General features: G+C 41.2%; 2 protein-coding genes across 8 annotated transcripts in view; one reads left to right on the forward strand and one right to left on the reverse strand.

Annotated features, from left to right (window-relative positions):
* The first annotated feature begins 13,683 nt into the window (after positions 1-13,683).
* Positions 13,684-15,111, forward strand: LOC147172311 (phospholipase A and acyltransferase 1-like). Its single transcript, XM_086077981.1, has 4 exons — positions 13,684-13,737; positions 13,943-14,066; positions 14,171-14,472; positions 15,022-15,111. The coding sequence occupies exons 1-4, from the start codon at positions 13,684-13,686 to the stop codon at positions 15,109-15,111; spliced, it is 570 nt and encodes a 189-aa protein (XP_085934107.1).
* Positions 15,112-15,251: 140 nt separating this feature from the next.
* The window catches only part of alg2 (ALG2 alpha-1,3/1,6-mannosyltransferase), a 72,256-nt gene continuing 67,234 nt past the window's right edge, over positions 15,252-20,273 (reverse strand). For 6 of the 7 annotated variants that reach the window (XM_086077979.1, XM_086077977.1, XM_086077976.1 and 3 more), the window contains 4 exons: positions 19,463-19,634; positions 19,241-19,378; positions 18,824-18,991; positions 15,252-16,627 (listed from right to left, as the gene is read on the reverse strand). In XM_086077979.1, the coding sequence (XP_085934105.1) occupies positions 15,887-16,627; positions 18,824-18,991; positions 19,241-19,378; positions 19,463-19,633 (1,218 nt within the window). In that variant the 5' untranslated portion in view covers position 19,634 and the 3' untranslated portion in view covers positions 15,252-15,886. Of the gene's footprint in view, positions 16,628-18,823; positions 18,992-19,240; positions 19,379-19,462; positions 19,635-20,141; positions 20,255-20,273 lie in introns of those variants that run through there. The other variant, XM_086077973.1, reaches the window with a different exon arrangement.

Consider the following 20,273-nt stretch of genomic DNA (forward strand, 5'->3'; position numbering starts at 1 on the left):
TTTTCTTTAACAAGGCGAATGCGCAGTTCATCTCCTCACCCGCAGGTAGCGCTAGTGTCCCACTGAAGTCACACTAAACCGCTTCTCTTTAGCCACTCAACATTTACAACCAGGGCTATGTAAACATTCCACCCCACATGCGTGTATGACGTATGTTTTTCCCATCTCATCATCATCATCTGACTCTAAAGACGGCAACGGAGCTGATCAAAGTCTCATCTCCAAAATATCGTTTATCGTTGATCCTTCTCTATCATGTCCACTTATAACCCCCCCGCCCCCCCCTACCCCCTTAAACACCGGCCACCCAATTAACATTCTGTGTAAGGGCAACGCTTATAATGAGGAACTCTGGGCGCACCAATCTTATCTTAATAGCCTTAAAGGGCCACTCATTAACGCAACTGCTCACACACCTTTCCTTGCACATCACGTCACAGTGAAAGAGTGACAGGGAAAGAGAGTGTGTGTGAGAACTAGAGAGAGACAATGAGGTGGCGGCGGCGGCGGTGGTGGTGATGGTGGGCCCGCCTGCTAAATGTCAGCGGCGTCTCCTGGGCCTGACAGACGACTCGGTGACAGCACAACAATGGCCGCCAGATCCATTCAAATACACGGGCTGCTTTGAGTGGACGCCTGCAGTCGTCATCTGCTTGACCATCAGCTCGCACAACTTGTACGATGCAAAAAAAAAAAAAAATGTCGCTCTGGACATGTGCGGCTAGGCCCGGATGGTCCGAAGGTTTCGACCAGCCTTAAGAAGAGACATTGCATAGTAATTGTGAATTTTCTTTTACCTTATGTTGGTTCACTGGTGACATTTAGAGATGGAAAATGTTTAGACTGTTTCTGAACTTTATTGAGCGTAGCAGTGTTCATTACGTGTGGCTGCACAGGGCAGGTTGTTAGCTGATGGCAACTCACAATAAATAGGAAAAAAAAAAGATTTTCTATTGTACAATTATTGCTGCCTTTTTCATGTTTTTATTTGTGCGATGAAAGTGCACTTTTCTATTTCTAAGAATTACAAGAAAAAGTTGTGATTCTTCATGAAAAATTGGTTGATATCATAGAAATGAAATGCGAAAGTCTTCATTGTACTATTTTACTACTCTCTACCAATACTCTAAAAAAAAGGATTAACCAATTAATGAAAGAAGAAACATGTCACTTTTTTAGAAAAATTATATACAAGAATGCTTTTTGTTTTTTTACAAAAACAAATTTGACAACTCTGAGAAAACAAACTAGGCAATAATAATACAGTGCAACTAAACCAGAGGTCACCAAAAGGTCAAATAAGAAGCCCGTGGTCCATGTGCCATATCGTCACCCTCTTAATTCATTTGCTCCCCAAAACGTAAAAATATGTTCTATTTTAAATATTACCATGGTCCCAAAATATATTTTATACATTAAAATTGTTTTTTAATGCTAGAGCTTACAGAAGACTTTGATGCAGCCTCTGAACTGAAGAGAAAGCTTAAAGCAATGGTAGTTATAACAAAAACGGCCAGGAGGTGGCAGCAGAGTCAGTTTTTTTGTCTAAATCATCTCATGATGCAAATCATAATTTTTTTTGTTTCATGGAAAATCTGAAAAAATGACATAAGTGATTATTTTAAGACTGCGTCAATATGCGTTTGCAGCATACACAGCATACAGCTTTCAACATTAACAGTTGTTTTATGTGTCCTTTTCATTTCATATATCCATCCCATATAATACGTGTCCCTGTGATATGATGGAAGACTTGAACCTTTTGTTTCTTTCACAGGGCTCGGACAATAAATCCGACGGGCGTCCTCCCTCCTCATTGCGTCTCCAACGCAAGTGAGACCAGATCACTTATCGACTCTCCTCGCAGCTATTTCCTCGTCCTCCCGCCAAGCCCTCCAGCAGTCACGAGGCAGGCCTGTGATGCAGCCGCGGGCCCCCGCAACCCTCGGGGCTTCATTTAGGATGTGTCAGGGCCCACTTTCATCACACGGGACAACGAGCACTGTTGGCATGCCCCGCCTTCAAAGCCACTTCAAAGCTCGGCAGCCGACAAAGGCGTACCTGCCATCGCAGCGCTTTGCGATAGCGCAAAGGTTGCTGCGTGTTTGTCTGCTTTGCATACATCATCATCGGCTTTGGAGAACTTTCTCCGCCGGGATGCGTGCGGGCGCGAGCGCTGAAAGCTTCCATCGCCAGTCAAATGTTTGCTTTGGTGATAAGGACGGCGCAGATGAGACGTCGATCATCACACGGTAAACACGCTCAAATGCGCTGGCGCACGTCCACGGGCTCACTCGCATGCACGCGTAACATTTGACTTAAATCAGCCCTGTCATGCTCGAACCGGCGCTCACAGAAATGTGGTTGGATTTCCTACACAGGCAATACCATCTTTGAGGTCGAAAATGGACCATTTAAGAGATATCAAAAGTCTACACACCCCTGTTGAAATGTCAGGTGTTTAAGCAGTGAGCTGTCAAACTTGATTGGAAAAAATACATTTCTAAAAAGGGGGAGTAAAAATAAACAATTGATATAGTGTGGTTGCACAAGTGTGCACACCCCCTTATAACTGTGGCTGTATTTAGAATTAACAAGTTACATGCAGTTAAGGTCATTAATATGCATAGTGTAAATGTCACTGCTGTGTAAATGTCATTTTTTCCCCCATATCTGTCTAGTTCAACTCTGTACAATCAACTTCAGGTGAGACTTCAAGCCTGATTGTTTGGGACTATCCGGAACTGTTCATAATTCCCTCCACCTTGTCTACTTGAAAAACAGACCCACTGCATGATATTGCTATCACAACGCTTCAATGTTTTTTCTCTCGTGATGAGACAGTGTTATATTTGCAATTTGCATTTTGGCCATAAAGTTCAACCTTTTGTGTCACCGGTCCACAACAAAATCTCTCAAACACATCATGGGCAAATTATTTCCCTTCAGCTGACTTGAGTGTGAATTATGAGTGGTTCTAAATATCCCTGTTGCAGTAAAGCTTCGGGGGTTTGCTCGAAAGCAAAAATAAATAAATTGTGTGTTATTCAGAAGCACTTACCAACGTGTGCTGCTGACTCCCATTCATTGAACTTGAGTTTGAATGAGACACATCACTTGTTATGATATAACTTAAGGTTATATACAGGTCACATGAATGGTGAAAAACAACATTTAGGAAAGATTCAACTTGGTCTCATTTTTTTTTATATCACAAATTGTCTGGCTTTAAAATACATGTGTAGACTTTTTACATCTACAATTCGTAATCAATATGTTAAACCTAATGTAAGACTTATGCTTGATAAAAAAAAATGAAATAGTTCACATTAAAGCACTTTATGATGCTGGACTGGATTAACTAGCACTACAACACTTCAACCAAACGGCAAATTTGTGCAAAAAAACAAAAATAATAACAATTAAACAGATTTAAATGACAAAATAAAAAATGATTACCTATTTAACACACAATCCAAAAACACTTTACTGTTAACTTTGTTGAAGACTCAAAATTGTCCAAATTTTGACACCTATGTATGAATGTTTGTCTCCAGAGCTCTCATCAAAACCGCAAGTGATCTCACAAACATGAAGATGAGCTGATATTTTCCGAGTATGTGCCGATGGTTGATGAATGTTTCTGAGGAAGACCGGAGGCGGCAGCATTTCGACGTGTCTTTGAAAAAGACTTCCTGCCAACGGGTAGAGGACATATTTTTGTTCAGGTTTCCTGCCGCTCCCTCGCTCGGCACTCACGGCGCTTCTTTGATTGCTGCATTCCGTTCATGTCGCAGACTATGGAGTCGAAGAAGCTCGCGAGCAGTCGACTTTATCGTAAATATTCAACACATGTGTTGGACCCGACTCGTTTTTGGACCCTATTATCATGACAAATTCCCTCTTAACAGCCAAGACCAAAGGATAACCTTATAAGGACAATCTTAAAAACAAAAGATTACAGATAACATTTGACGTCCTTGGTTGACCAGATGCAAAATAGGGACAAAAGCAGCCCCCCGTGTGCTTTTTATGTGTATCATCTATCAGCGCACCGACGACCCTAATGAGGATACGCGGTATCAAAAACATTTGATCACACACGTTACTCCGAGTAACTCATTTCTCAGTAGCCTGATTTTTGGAATACAGACAACAGGACGCATTGAGTGACGTAAAGTTAACTTTGAAGAAAAATGCCAGATGAAAGAGCGGAGGAGGAGCCTGAGTTTGTGTGCACATTTTGCTACAAAGACTTTGCCTGTCCACAAAGCACTTCAAGCAATGGCAGTTGTCAAAAGCACCAAAGGGGACGAAGGGTGCTGACCAACCTCAGGGCCCGTGACTGACAGAAGCTCCACAAACGAATATTTTCAATATGTGGCATTATGGTGGGCCCAACGCGACATTATTTTTCACCCGGCAGCACCTTTGGTTATCACTTAATGCAAAAACACGGGGATTGTAATTACATAGAGATGCCGCAAGATGGCAATAAAGCACTTACAATACCATCAATGCCGTTCTTCTCATCGAGCATGTACGCAAGCATAAAGCTATGTCACATAAACGACTGCATTCGGTAGTAATTCAACACAAACCACCTTCACATTAGCAATAATGCACAAACAAATATGCGTCGTAGTACTTTACACAAATGGTAGAAAACTTGACTTTGGCATTTACGCATATTACTAAATAAACGTAACAACACACTCTAAAAACAGTTGGGTCAAAACTACCCCAAACTGAGCCGAAAAGAGACCGACCCAAAGTTTTGGATTCTATATTTAAAACCCAACTTGGGTCAAAGTTGAGTCAACTGAAAACCAACCCAACTTTTTGGGTTATTCATTTAAATAAATAAAAAAATGTGGGTCCAATGATTTATCCACAATCCAATTTTTGGGGTTTTGTGTGTACTCCAAAAACAGTTGGGCTTAAAATAACCCAATAAAAAATGGACGATCAACTACTTGGTCAATTAGACCCAATTTTTTGGGTTGTTATGTACAAACTTCGCAAAATTGGGTTGTTTTAATTAGTCAAATAAAAAAATAAAACAACTTTTTTCAAATTGACCCAAGTAGTGAATTGGGTTGGTCTCTTTTTGACTCAATTTGGGTTATTTTTGACCCCGCTGTTTTTAGAGTACAAGATGCCACAAAACGGCACCTTAGTAATATTTTAAAGTAGTGGATTGTAGTGTTAATTTTATCCGCCATTTTCAGTTTTAGTCCAGTTTCAATCATGCTTGCTAGTTTTAACATAGTTAGTCAACCTCATCCCGTTTTTATTTAGTCAATTTTTAGCCGGCTATACATCTAGCATTTTAGTCTTTATTTTAGTCCAAGAAAACATAATTGTATTTGTCTCGTTTTAGTAAACAAAAATTGTCAACATTTTAGTCTAGTTTTACTCAGGACAATTATTTTACCTCTGTATATTTTTTTGTTAGCAGATAATGTTGAACATTTCACATCTAAAACTATTTCACATAAAAACATTTCGCATCTTTTTGATGTAAAACAACTTGACAAACAATTACAGGGGCCGTAGTATAGCGGCTACTGTGGTCTTCATTATTTGACGAAAATGCATACTGACTTAGTCCCAGTTATTGTTTATGAATGAGGGTTTTAGTCTAGTCTAGTCTAAATTTAGTCCGGTGAAAAATGTGTTGACGAAATTATTTTTGTTTAGTTTTCTTTGACGAAATTAACACTCGTGGATTAAACAAGCTTTTGACCCAAATTGGGTTATTTTCGACCCAGCTGTATCTAGAGCAGGGGTAGGCAAGTTCGGTCATAAAGAGCCGCAGTCCCGCATGTTTTTTGATGACTCCCTCCTCGAACACAGCTGAGAGGCTCCTGCACAACGTAATTATGAGCTGATGATTTGAAACACATGGGTTGGGGGCAGGAGACATCGAAAACATGCAGGACTGCGGCTCTCAAGTACCGAACTTGCCTATCCCTGATCTAGAGTGTGTTAATTCATCTTGACAACCAAAAACAAAACCATTTTTGGATTTTTGTTGTTGTTGCTAGCTTTCTAGGTGACTTATTGAACCCGTTATTTATTTAACCCAACTTGTTGGTTTTTAATGATTAACCCAAAAAGTTGGGTTGGTTTCTTTTGGACTCAATTTGGGTTATTGTTGACCCAGAGTACAAGATGCCACAAAACGGCACCTAAGTAATATTTTACAGCGAATGACGAAGAATAGGTTCCTAGACAAATCTGTAAATATGCAAAGTTGTGGATGTCGAACTGGAGTTTTCCAGGTACGGGAAAAATCTAAATAAAACAATACAATTGGCACTTGGAAAAAGTTATGTAAGTAATACAGCGCTCTATTTTTGTATTGTTTTGTATTAAAACACTTCATGTTGCCAGGTTGTCCCTTATGTTAGCGAACGTGGTCACCTGTCTTAAAAGTCGTGTTGTCAGTGGACTTAACCATTAAGCTGAGACACTGCTCCGGCTCTCTCTCCATATAGACACGGTGACTGGCCGGGGGGCCGGAAGCAGTGATTATAGTGTTGAGAAGTGGGAGCTGGGGGCCTCAGCGTCATTAGTCTGGTTAATCAGAGCCTTGCTCCGGGTTAAGCTCGGCGGCCTCCAGAGACAGGCTGATGAGCAGATCGCCGCGGCCAGCCTACAGTGCTCAGGTCCGGGCCCCGGCGGCTCCCTTGGCCCCTGCCCGCTCCAGACAGTAATCTATAACTCCCCCCCCTCCTCGAACACGGCGTCAAGGCTGAGGCTGCTGGACAACGCCGACGCATGATGCATGGTAATAAGAAACACACTGTCACACATACACACACACACACACACACTTTCCACTCAGTGTTTTTCTACATCGGTGCCCTAGCAGAGTGTTTAATGCTCCGCAACCAGTGACCTTGGCCTCATAACTGATGTAATTCAACATCCAAGTGTTTAACTACCCCTGTCCAAGGTGGGCAACGATAACCAACTCAGCACAACGAGCGTATAATGACCAGTGGGACTGTCGCAAACACCCCCCCCAAGAAGGAAGGGCCTCAGCTCGGCGGGGAGCCTCCTGAGAGTCGCATCCGACATCGCCCCCCCCCCCCCCCCCCCCGCTCTCTCCGGGCGTTCCCCTGTGAGCTCATTAGCGCCAATCATAACCACTTCCAGCGCCGCGCGCAAATGACGCTCTCCATCAGGATGGGTGGCGCTAAAGTGCGGGAATGCAGGTGTGTATTTGTGTTTAAAGGACGGGGAAGGTCAGAGAACCCCCACCCCCCTTCAAATGGTTCCCATTGGAGGAGGGGGGGGGGTACTCAGGTGATGGAGTGGACGACAGGTGACCCAGATGGAGATTGTGTGGAGAGAGAAATCAGGTTTTGCTGTTTTTTTTAATTTTTTTTTTATGGATGCGCCCACAGAACGGACCCCTGAGGAACACCTAAATGGGACGAGACAACAAAGAATCCCATCATCCTTACACTGAATAGATCTGTCCATCTATTGCTTTTTTCTCTCTCCTCATAATCAGCCTCTCATTACACCCTGTAGTCTTAATCAGACGCTTGGAAACACACACATTTGAACGCAACACCAATCATGTCACTCACTCGCGGAGACCCTCAAGCCAAACATAACACACGGGACACCTCCTCCCCCCCCAATTTCCTGTCCATCACCCTGCTTTTTTTTGGGGGGGGTGCGAATCCCGAGAGAAGAAGTGTAACCTGCTTCACCTCCCGTCTCGCTAACACTGTACACACGCGTGTGTATGGATAACGACCATTAGCATATTCATGATCATTGCCAGCCTCTTATTGTTTGCTCGCCCCATTAATCTTCATCTGCTGCCTGCCGACTGACAGCTCAATCTAACAGGATGTAAACGGCGGCCACTGCTTACACAAACACACACAAATATAAAGCATACTTGCATCAGCAATCAAACGGGTATTGTCTTTTTTGTGTCCCTCTCTCTCTCACACACACACACACACACACACACACACACACACAAACACGCACACACACACACATCATGATTGACATCCACCCCCCTGAGAATGTTAGCCAGCTGTGTGGTGTCGCACCTGCGGTTTGTGAGAAGCTACTGGGCCACAGGTGCGCAGGGTGTGAATGTATGCGGACCCAAAAATGTACACACGTGCACACCTCGGGCCAACAATAAATAGGAGGACAAAAAGAATAATGCTAAACAGGTTGCGTGTGTGCGCGCGTGAGTGGTCGTTAGCAAGCGCTCGCAAATGTTAATGTGTTTGTTTAAAGCCGGCGTGACTGACTGATTTGCAGCAGATTAACGGGCAAAATGAGAGATGGAAGTTTGCCAAGTAACCCCCCCCCCCCACACACACACACACTCTCATCACTCTGCCACTTTTTTTCACAATTGCAGACAGGGAGACAAGATGTCCAGGTATCAATGTTGATGTTTATGTGTGTATAACTTCCACTCATTGGAGTCACATTAGGTACCTGTGAATATGAACACTGTCACAAAGCTATTATAGTATTGTGGTTGAATCCCTGTGACTATGTGTTTGTAATTTATTCCGTGGCCACATCTGCAAATAAAAACATCAAAATCCAAATCTCAAATCATCTTTCCCCATTAAATGAATGGAATTGCCATTAATCCGTTCCAGCCTCCATCCTAAATTCACTGTAGCTTCTTTTGGCATGCATGACTCTAAAGTAAAGGCATGCAGACACAAATGAAGAAGACTTTGACAACTACTGTCAGTGACTCAGTAACAGCAGTAATTGTCATTTTCTTGGAAGATGCATAATATGTGAGCGTTGGATTATGTGAGTATAAGGATTATAATCACCACCACTATAGATGCCGTTTCTTAGCGCGTCTATGCCAGTTCCTATTATGTGTTAGTTGGACTTAAAAACAAAGTTATGTGGTTGTTTTAAATACATGACAAAAAACAAATACCATGGATTTATTTTCATCAAATTAAATTATGCTAATTTGACAATTTTGTATCCATTAAATAGGAAGTCAACAAAAAAAAAATCTTGACAATAATATGTTCTATGCAGCCCCACTAGTCTAAATACTTTATTCTGGTTAATGTTGTGTTCATGGAATATGAGTTTAGCAGCAAAATCCAGCAGTTTTGATCAATATCAGAGGGCGGCCATTTTGCCACTTGCTGTTGAATGAAAATGACATCACAGTTGCTCAGGTCTCAGGTAACAACCAATCACAGCTCACCTTCAGCAAACAGGTGAGCTGTGATTGGTTGTAGCCAGAGCACCGAGCAACTGTGATGTCGTCTTCAGTTGACGGCAAGGGGCAAAATGGCCGCTCAATGAGATGGATTTAAAAATGGCTGGATTTTGCTCGCATTCCACAAATGTAATATTAATCTAAATGTCATGTTTAGTCTAGTTAGATCACATAGAACATATTATTGTCAAGAAATGTTTAAGGTTGACTTCCACTTTAAGTGTAAATTTACTTCAAACTCATTACAGTATATTCCTAAGTAAGTAATTTGGTGGTGAGTGGAATTTTAACATTGTTAACTGTAAAAGTAAAAAATAAAAAAAAGGTTTAATTATTAATTTTAAAAAACTATCAATTATTATTTCCATGTTCTTATGCCAGATTTTACTTAGGGGGACATTTTGCTTTAAATTGAGTAGTTTTACATCATTGACATCCACAACAGACAATAATTAGCAAGAAAAGTGTCTTAATAAAAAGGAAAAAAGAAAACTGTGAATATACAGTATCATGCAATTGATTTATATATCTTTTGTTGTTGAAATAATCATTTCACCACTTTGTCCCGGGCCAGTTGTCTTGTGTCGGCAAGATGTCAAAGTGTTAAATAATGAAATGAACTTTGACGCCTCGTGGCTGATAAGTAAGTGTGTGCTAGTGAAGAGATAATAAATATATCAACAGATTAAAAAGGTGCATGCACACTGCAAGCATACCTTCCATCCATTTCATTTCCACAGTGTTTAGCTGTTGCCTTCTTTGTTGCACTGAATGGATTCCCTTGTAAAATAAGAACTACTTTTATGAAGAGAGCTACTGTGAGGTCAATCTTAAAGCTATACGACGGTTTAAACTGCAACATACAAGCCAGAACGCGTCGTAATGTTTCTCCTTGCACGGCCATAAAGCTATTTCTGTAAAAGCTCCGCTATGTAAAAATATTCCACTATCAGAGATCATAAATGTTTTATTGTGATCTTTCACACAGCATAGACTTTTATTTAGCAGCAGTAAATCATTCCTTTGCTGCGTGATATCAGCATCTGAGACGGGTTTGTCTTTGCGAGTGGAAGAGGTGCACAAATGTAACGTTTATAGTAGATTTCAATAATTTACAGGGGCAGTAAAGTGTGAAATTTATCATTTACAAATATTTTGCACGGGAAAAAAAATAGCTCTTAAAAGACGAGCTGTGAATACAAATAGAGATCAGCTTTTATTTTAGTACATTCCATCATTCAGGTTGTCAAAGTGTATCCTCCTTTCCGACAGACTGCTGGCATGGCTGCTTTAGAGCGCTTCGTTGTTGGCCATGAGTGCACACACACCATGCAAATAAGGACATAAACAGTGAGAAGTCAAACTTGACAGCCAATGAGTGAAATGATGCTTCGGGCTGGCCTGGCTTCTTTAGAGCGCCTCGTTGTTAGTCATGAGTGCACGCAAGTCATGCATGCAGAGAAATGTCAAAGAGGGGAGGGGGAAAACTAAAGAGGAAGTCCGACTTGCAGTCCTGATGTGGGCAGGGGCTACACGCTGGCATGGCTGCTCTAGAGCGCCTCGTTGTTGCCATGTGGAAAAGCCATTTTTCGTTATTTTGGAGCCTCATTTTGAAATTTAGCAGAGTTGCTAACACTCTTTTCTGTAGAGTGCCACATTTCCAAGACATTCATATATAGAGAGAGATCTATAAATAAAGATCAGATTGTATTTTAGCACATTCAACCATTCAGGTTGTCAAAGTGTATCCTCCTTTCCGACAGACTGCTGGCATGGCTGCTTTAGAGCGCTTCGTTGTTGGCCATGAGTGCACGCACACCATGCAGATTAAAACGTAGACAGTGAAAAGGAGGGATTTCTTTGTTTTCAAAAAGGGAGTAGACCGGTGCTTCGGGCTGGCGTGGCTGCTTTAGAGTGCCTCGTTGTTGGTCATGAGTGTGTGCTAGTCATGCATGCAGAGAAAGGTCAAAGAGGGGATCGGGAAAAAAAATTAAAGAGGAAGTCCGACTTGAAAGAACACGATGAGGGCAGGGGTTACACGCTGGCATGGCTGCTCATAGAGCGCCTCGTTGTTGCTATGTGGAAAAGCCCTTTTTCATGATTTTGGAGCATAATTTTGTAATTTTTTTTTTTTTTTAATCATTCAAATTTAGCAGAGTCTCTGTAGAATGCCAAAGTTCCAAGACATTTATTTGCACTTGACAAGGACTCTCCGCACTTTTTGACCAAGGTTTTAACACTGTATTTTGAGGAATATTTTAATTGAGAATTTTATGGAATTCCAAATCGCACGCTAGACTTACTTTAATGCGCTGAATGATCAACAATCTAAGCTCCGTGTTCCACAACAACTCACAAAATGTTCTCAACATGATTTGTGAAGTGATTTCCTTTCATTATTAGGCTCTAACTGGGTTTGTGTTATTTACGGCGTCCAGTAGAAAAACAAAGGAGACAAATAAAAGATTGTTAATTTTCCCTTTAGAAGACGACCTCATTCTTAATAATGAAGCATGCGTGCTGCTCTAAGCACCTTTTCCCTAACTTGCAGGGTGTTTAGTCTTTTCTGGGCCATGAGTCCATGACCTGGTTATTAAAGTGGGAGCAAGAATTGATGTAGTAACCCTGTAGTTCTCATCATCATCATCATCATCATCTTCATTTAGCCCATGATTAACTCCCAATCATCACGCGTGATTAAAAGTCAGAGTAAAAATATTCTCCGCATATTTAGTAGTCCAACACTAACAAGGGGAGCAGGTCCCCGATACAGAGCCACGAGCCGCACATACGTCTTCGCGAGCGAAAACGCCCCTCACCATTCCCGGCCTATCATGCGCGCATGCACAGCCCTGCCGGATGGTTGGAATTAGAAAAGCCAGCCCGCGGTCTCATTAATTAATTAAACGGTGAGTGGCAGCCGGTGGCGGCTAGGTGCCGGTTATCGCTGTCACTCAGACACGCCGTCATCTCAATAAGAACCTCACCACAGGGCAGCGGGAGGCCAGGCGGGCACCCGCGCCGCCCCACTATCTGCTCCCCCACTCTCACTTTCTTCTTCAAAAGTCTTTTTTTTTTAGTTTTGAGTAAATGTTGGGTTATTTGTTCGTTAAGAAGTACAAAACTATTGTTACCGAAACAATACAGAAAAACATGTCAAGTTGAATGCACCTTATGTTTTACATTTTTTTAATTCAATGACTGCGTTATGGTGATGGTGTAGTGGTTCTCAAAGTGCGGTAAAAGGACCACAAGTGGTACGTGGGCTCCCTCTAGAGGTATGAAAAAGAATCACTGAATATAAGGTTCAAATGACGAACTGCGCATTATGTTACGTTACGGCTTTTAATCCAGTACAGTACGTTCATTGTTAATTAGCATTTAACTTTATATAGAGACAATCTATATTTAAGTTTTAATCCAATATATTTTGATTCAATCAAAATTGGGTGCAATGTATTACTTTATTTTTTTTTGTTTTTACTAGGGATGTAACGATGACAGCAATATCGTGATATTGCGATATTAAAAGCGCTGCCGCACATCTGTTAATAAAAAGGTGAGGTTGTTTTCCATTTGTGCAGTTCCAGCACCCTCTGGTGGTTAGTTTATTTGTGCAGCTTAATTTTAATTAGGCATTTTTTGGCCACCTACGTTGAAGACCCACGCTAATGCCAATCACCCACAATACCGCGATTCTTATTGTATCGTTAATATTGTGATAGTTATCGTATCTGATATTGATCCATAAAACCACAAATTGATTATTTAGTATATCTCTTTTTCTCATAAATTCACAAGAAAATAGAGTTTTAAAGGCCAATTTTTTTTGTATCCTACTATTTACTACTCACAGGAATTTGAAAGTATTTTCTTACATTTACAAAATACCTGACTTATTGCACTTTATGACAATTCAGAATCTTTTAAATTTATATATACAATTATTGAATGAGAATTATGAAAGCATTTTCATCTCATCCATACTGATGTCAATGTTTATGTAACATTTAAGTGATTATAACACGTGTTACTTTCATTAATAAACTAAATAATTCAACCAGTTACAGCTTCCGCAAAAATGTATTTGGAATTTAATGTTTGAAGAGGTTTTTTATTTGAGTTTTTATCATGTCCTTGATATTTATAGAAGAATTGATGTTCCATAATTCATCAATATCGGATTGAAGTGAATTGAATTGGAAGAAATCAAAATCAAATCTTTTCCGTTTGCTTTTTCACGTTGGACAAGAATTTTACAGCAGTTGAACTTGTACAATATGTCATCATAATTTAATAAGTAACATATTAAGCAGCCTATCTTCTGGCCGCATCTGGAAATAACAAAGGCGTGTCCCATCATAATACAAACTGATCACGGCATTAAATAATCATCTTGTTACTCGCTTGTCCTCAGCGGATGCACGATGGATCGAAAGACAACATGGGGCAGTGTCCTTTCTCAAATCCGATGGCGACAGGTGCGTTTTTATGAAATCAATTTGTATAAAGATGAATGTTTTATAGTGTCATTCCTATACGGGAATCTGTGATGAGAGAGGTTAAGATTAGAAACATTGAGAGGTACAAAGCTCATCTGTTAGGACTTGCTTTGGAACTAGAGGGTCAAGGTTCAAGTCCCATTTTCTGTACATTTCTGTTGATTGGAATCATTTTCCTCTGCAGATGGATAAAAGTGTATCCACAGCAGAAATTGGAGACTTGGTAGAATTTGCGCACCCGTGGCTGGGGGTGTCTCTATGGGGAGTTTATATGGGACACGGTCATGTGATTAATTTTGGAGTGGGAGGTGAGAGACTAAAACACGCATTTACATTCTGTGCATAACGACAGTAAGCAAGCCATTTTTTTTTTTAAATTACCGTCATTCTACCTTCCTTTTCTACCCCAAAGACGAGAACATGACTCAGAAAGCGTGCCGCAGCCTCATGCAGCAGATGATGCCAAGGTCGAAAGGTGACAGCGTTCTGAAGAAGACCACCATCACCTCTCAGCCCATCGCTGACATCAGAGTGCCGGCGGGAACCCGCATCCGGGTCAACAACGACAAGCACCAGCTGGCTCCGTCCATCATGGAGCAGATGATGCATCGCTGTCAGACGTTCCTGCATCAGGAGTTCAAGTACGACCTCGTCAACTTCAACAGCGAGCATTTCGCCACGTTTGTTCGCTACGGCCGAGCCGTGTGCACGCAGGTATGGTTTGAGTCGCGCCGACAACCAATCGTGCATGCGTTATGTCACGCGGGCATAAAAGGAAGTTCACCACTGGGGCTGGGTATCGATGCTAATTTCCTGAATCGGTTCGGTTTTGATTCACATGAGTTCAATTGGATTTTTTTCTGATTCGATTCAATTCTATTAGATTATTATAGAACATCAATTTATCTCAAATATCAAAGACATGATAAAAAAAAAAAATCCACAAACATTGAATTCCAAGTTAAATTATGTAAAGGCAGTAACTGGTCAAATGATTTTGTTTGTTTTTCTTAATTAAAGTAACAAGTGTTATAATCAAAACATTGACGGTAAGTCAGGTTTTATGAAAGAAAGCACTTTTAAATTACAGTACATTTAAAGCAAAACACACAAAATAATTTATTATTTTATTTTATTATTATTTAAAAAATAAATGTATGGTTTCATGAATCAATATCAGGCTCTGGAAAGGAAAATCAATTTGATTTATCGTTTTTTTTTTTTTTTAGACCCAGGTTAACATTTTGTTGTTTGTCTTTGCAGATTCCCTTCCAGGAAATGAACGGCGAGCACTTGAACACGACCCAAACTCTCCAACTGATCATGCAGCAGCGCACGGAGACGGAAACATAAGCTCTCACATCTGCTTATTTCTCAGACTAACGAGCACCATAAAAGCCTTTACTGCGCAAACAGGATTTCAAATATGCGCTGACAGTAAAGGACATACTTTGTCGGCTCTCCAAACCCCAATAAAGGCGCACAAAACTTTGCAACAAAGCGGCTGGACAAACTTTGTGTGTGTCGTGTAGTTTATTAAGACTTGTGGAATGTCAATAAGAAGATCTCCATACAGTAGACGAGCGGAGGAGGCCGTTGCGCAGACACGGTGACCTTCTGCTATTCTCCTCCTTGATAATGACCTAGACAGCGGCATACTGCCCACCAGCCAGACCTCTAATGAAGCCAAACACTCTCTATCATCTGCTAATAACCTCCGTGCAGCAGCAAGAGTCACGGAGCGGGCCAGCGTCTTTGGGAGAAAAAAAAAAAGAAAAAGCTCTGGGCAGACAGGAAGTGGAGGAAAGCATCCCGTTTATTGATTTAGGACTGCGTGTACTGTCGGATGATAACTGCGTTCCTCCACTAATAAAGATGGCTAAAAAGGGAAAGAAACATTTCTCGGTGTTAATCAATATTTTTGGTTGCCGCGCTGCGACACGAACACAGACCAGCAAAGTATGGAAACAGTTTATTGTCTTCATAATTGGGAGAGAAGGTTGTTCCTCAGCAACGCTTCCCAGAGAATGCTGATGAATTGTCCTCTTAAATCCTTGTAATACTTCAGCGCCCAAACGATCATGTGACCACAACCTGCCCCCTCCCCACAAACAAACAAACCCCGATGTCACTGGCTAAGGCCGACAATGTATCCGTGCAGCTGCTGCGAGAAGGCCTGAAGAGAGAATTTATCTCGCACCCTCTTCCTGCCAGCTTGTCCCATGTCCCTGCGGAGCTGCGGCTCCATCACCAGCCTCTCCATGGCCTTGGAGAAGGCCTCCGGCGTGGGCTGGCACAGAAAGCCCGTCTCGCCGTCCGCCACGCTCTCTAGGGGTCCCCCGGAGTTGACGGCGATAACGGGGCAGTAGCAGTACATGGCCTCGACGGGAACGATCCCGAAATGCTCCCTGCTGGGCGTGTACAGCACGGCGTGGCTGCCCCGCAGCAGCGCCACCTTGAGGGAGTCCGAGGGCGAGCGTAAGAAAGTCACGCAGTCCTCCAAGTGGAGTTGCGACGCCAGTTCTTTCAATTCGCCGTAGTGCTCCACGTTCTCGCTCACTCGCTCGTCGTAGCCCCCCGCCACCACCAGGTGAACGCCCGCGCTGCGGCCCGGAGGGAGCCCGCTCCTCAGCGCCGCCAGGGCCCGCAGGGCCAGGCCCAGGTTCTTCTTGCGCTCGTATCGGTTGAGCGAGAGGAACAGGTGGGAGATTCCCTCGGGGAGCAGCCCCCACAGGCCTTGCGATTCAGTGGGTGGCTGGTCAAAGGTGTGCGTGTTGAGGGAGGGATAGAGGACGTCTGTCTGGACGCCTTTGAGACTCTGAAAGGTCTCCCTGAAGACCCCTGCGGTGAACTGGCTGTTTACCAGAATCTACATGCAAGTAAAGTTGCATCAGGAGGACCAAACATTGCAGTATTTACATGTATAGTATACAGCGGTACCTTGACTTGAGAGTGCCCCAATTGGTGATTTGCTTTTCAAGTTATGAACTGTCGCCTGATTGAATTTTGAAAAATGTTTTGTCACCAACGAAATTCAGATGCTGCTGCTTTAGGGAACTGAAAGAATACTGAGAATTTAAAGAACTGGAATGTAGAGCAACGTGAACTCACTAGGGCACATCAACACACAAATACTGCAGTGCGTATGTATGGGCGCGACTTTTGGCTTGATTTTACGTTATAAAAAACAAACAATTTCTTTACATGAACCTTTATTATGTTTAATTTGCAAAAATCCGCACATAATTGACGCCATTATAAATGCATTTGTGATTTTTTTGGGCTTTTAATCCTAAATTAATAAGCATAGATGAGCTGCCAATAAAAAAAACTGGGTTGTCCCACCTGAATAAATAAATAAATCTAAAATGTAAAAAATATATATATATATAGATTGAAAAAAAAAAATCTGCCAGTGTGCTCGGGTACACTATACAGTTAAAAAAAAAGAAGACGTGAACAAAAACGTGCAATAATTATTATTTTTTTAATCTGCCAGTGTGCTGAGGTCCACTATAAAGTCCTATATTTTGTTTAAAAAACATGAACAAAAACGCGCAATTTATAAAAGAAAAAAAAATCTGCCAGTGTCCTGGGGTCCACTATACAGAGCTATCTTAAAAAAATAAAATAAAATAAAATCGTGAAGAAAAACGTGCAAAAGAAGAAATCTGCCAGTGTGCTGGGGTCCACTATACAGTGCTATCTTTAATTTTTGAATTTTTACGTGAACAAAAACGTGCGTTTGTTTTTAGTGGGATGCTGGTCTGGGGACTGAAAGCCGCAAATCCGTAGCTTTTCAGTTAATTTCATGGGTAGAACTATTTTAATGCATACGTAACCTGAGTTCTGAGCTAGATCAAGGTGCTACTGTAGTTAGTTAGCCAGTCAAAAATCATCATTCCCTACTATGTTCAATAGATGAAGCTGTGGTGATAAAACCTTCGATATGTGGCTTTTGGTATTCAAACTATCGTTCACATTACTGCCATCTACAGGACCGGAGTGAAATCATATCATTCAAAAGGTCGGAGCGTTTGGCTGTAGGGGAGGTGGGCACTATACTGAGCAATTAAAGCTATTGAGTAGAGGACATTATTTAGGTATTTTGTGAAGTGATTTGGTCATTCTTTCCTTCTCCCTTTTTATTGTGAATGCTGGTGGCTGTTGGCACCCACTTTAGTCCCCCTGCAGTGCCATTTTACTTCAGTTCGACCATAAGGACGTAATATAATTATTTATTACATGAAGATTTTACTATTTTCCTGATACTTATTTTAGTGATACCATGCCTGCTAGTTTATTTATTGTCACCTCAAAAAACAAAATCCTGTTTAAGAGGCAGGCTACATGTTATTTTATGAAATTTTTGGAATCACGCTCAGATAAGTAAATGAATTATGAAATTAATATGGTGCCTTGTGACTTGTCCAGACGTCATAACTCATTAGGTAATGGTTAAATGAACCCAAAACGTAGCCACAAGATTCATAATCGCCTGAGGGGGAGCTTTGCTGATTCTTTGATCATGACCAGATGTTTACTTCCAACATCACCGTAAGATTGGTGTTAGTAATCCTTTTTTTCCTTCATTTCAAGATTGTTGTCACATAAGTAAATATATAATACACAGTTCAGTATGATTTTGATATTACAAAACGTTCAAGATTATTCAACAATATGATAACGATAACATTAATCATAATAATTTTAAATATATATATAAAAACTATGCAGTACTGTATTATCATTATGGCAATGACAATACCAGCAAATCAATGCTATTCTATCAGCTGTGCACCACATTTAGAGATAAATATCACATTTTTACCAAACAGACATCCGCGTTTCCCTGAAAGAATCTACAGATAAAATTGTATTTGTATGGAAGCTGCATTCCTGAACTTATTAAAATGCTGAACTACTCAAACACTACATATTCATTTTATATTTGTTACATTTTTTATTAAGTTTAGCACTTTGTAGTCACTCCCAATTTTATTTTATTTTTTACCAGGAGCAAATTTTAACACATAAGCGAGACAAGTCTGAGCGTGTGACGTACCATATCAGCCATGCCAGTGGTACGCTCCTCCAGGAAGTCAATGGGAGCGCGGTAAACCTTCTTGAGGGCTGATTTCCGTTGAGTCAGCAGCTGATCCGGGAAGTGACAGTAGAATAAAACCTTCTTTCTGTGACGGGATAGCCTCAACACTGGAATACACACGGACACCTGGGGTGGGATTTAAAAATAAACACAATCGTGTACTTATAACCCTATATATGCAGCTCAAGAAACACAAGCTCCATTCACATAGAAAATTACAATGGAGTGCTATGTGAATAAAGGTGAAATAAGGTTCCGAAGGTGACTGCGCTGGTGATCTGCCGATCAAACAAGCATTTTAATTAACAAAACCATTTAACTTGCCTCGAGTCTTAAGACCACGTCAAATGTCCCAAAATAAAAAATGTCCCTCACCTGATCACAAAAAATGACATCATACTCCAGACCGCTGAGGAAAACCAAATAGATAGCCACGTAGATCATCCTCACGTAAGCGCACACGGCATGGAGGTAACCCAAAACGCTGGTGGGCAGCCAGTCGCCCACACAAAGCTGTTAGAAGCAGAGGAGGAAGAAATCAGGATTGTACAACTAAATACGAACATTTTATGCACGATTTACGCAATGCTTGCTTACCACAGGTAGGTCTGGGTCGAGGGTCTCAGAGAAACAGTGGGTCGGGTCATAGTGGGCGGTCAAGATCTGGACATTACATCCCTTGGACTTGAGGGCAACAGCAGCATCGACAACCAGACGCTCCGCTCCACCGATACCAAGGTCTGGATGCAGAAACACCACCGCCACCATCCTGGACATACATAGATACACAAATACAGACTAATATCAATTACTATCTTAAAAAGCTTCAGACACAGACAAGCACTTTACATGAAGAAAATACAAAGCCGTTAGGATGATTGTTTTCATTGTAAGTCACCAAAAGTAAAATGTATCCCAGCTATATTATTGACAACCCCTATGGTTTAACAATACGTCTGTGTTTTAAGATACTTCCGTGTTAATTGTGTCAAACAGGCTTAATGAGCAGTAAACAAACATTTTAATGACTTCAATGAATGCCACAACTAAACTGATGAACAATGAACAGTTAGGGATAAATATGTCCATAACAATTACAACCACAGCTATGCTTTAGTGTAAATGTAAACCCAAATGTCATTACTAACAGTGTACAACCTGCCTGCATTGCTATAAACAACAACAACTATACTTTACGTAATATAAATGCATGATGTTTTTTAAAAGCGAACTCCGTCCAACGAATATATTAAATATTACACATCAGAGCGTTTACCTTTTGTTATCTTATTCAACTTTGGAGACCTGTGATTATGCTCCACACGGTGCTTCTGTCAGAATCTCTGTCATGAAACACAAGCGCGTTGCCGCCATAGTGGCTCTAAATTCATACGCTAAATTAAGCAAA

The sequence above is a fragment of the Leptonotus elevatus genome, chromosome 6 (genome assembly GCF_054856555.1).
Source record: "Leptonotus elevatus isolate MCC_2025b chromosome 6, RoL_Lele_1.0, whole genome shotgun sequence".
Classification (NCBI taxonomy): Eukaryota; Metazoa; Chordata; class Actinopteri; order Syngnathiformes; family Syngnathidae; genus Leptonotus; species Leptonotus elevatus.

Bases quoted from the DNA above. Each gene is read 5' to 3' on its own strand.
- LOC147172311 (XM_086077981.1), top strand. From the start codon at position 13,684: ATGGATCGAAAGACAACATGGGGCAGTGTCCTTTCTCAAATCCGATGG. The intron at 14,067-14,170 runs GTGAGAGACTAA...TCTACCCCAAAG, and splicing joins GATTAATTTTGGAGTGGGAG to ACGAGAACATGACTCAGAAA. The intron at 14,473-15,021 runs GTATGGTTTGAG...TTGTCTTTGCAG, and splicing joins GCCGAGCCGTGTGCACGCAG to ATTCCCTTCCAGGAAATGAA.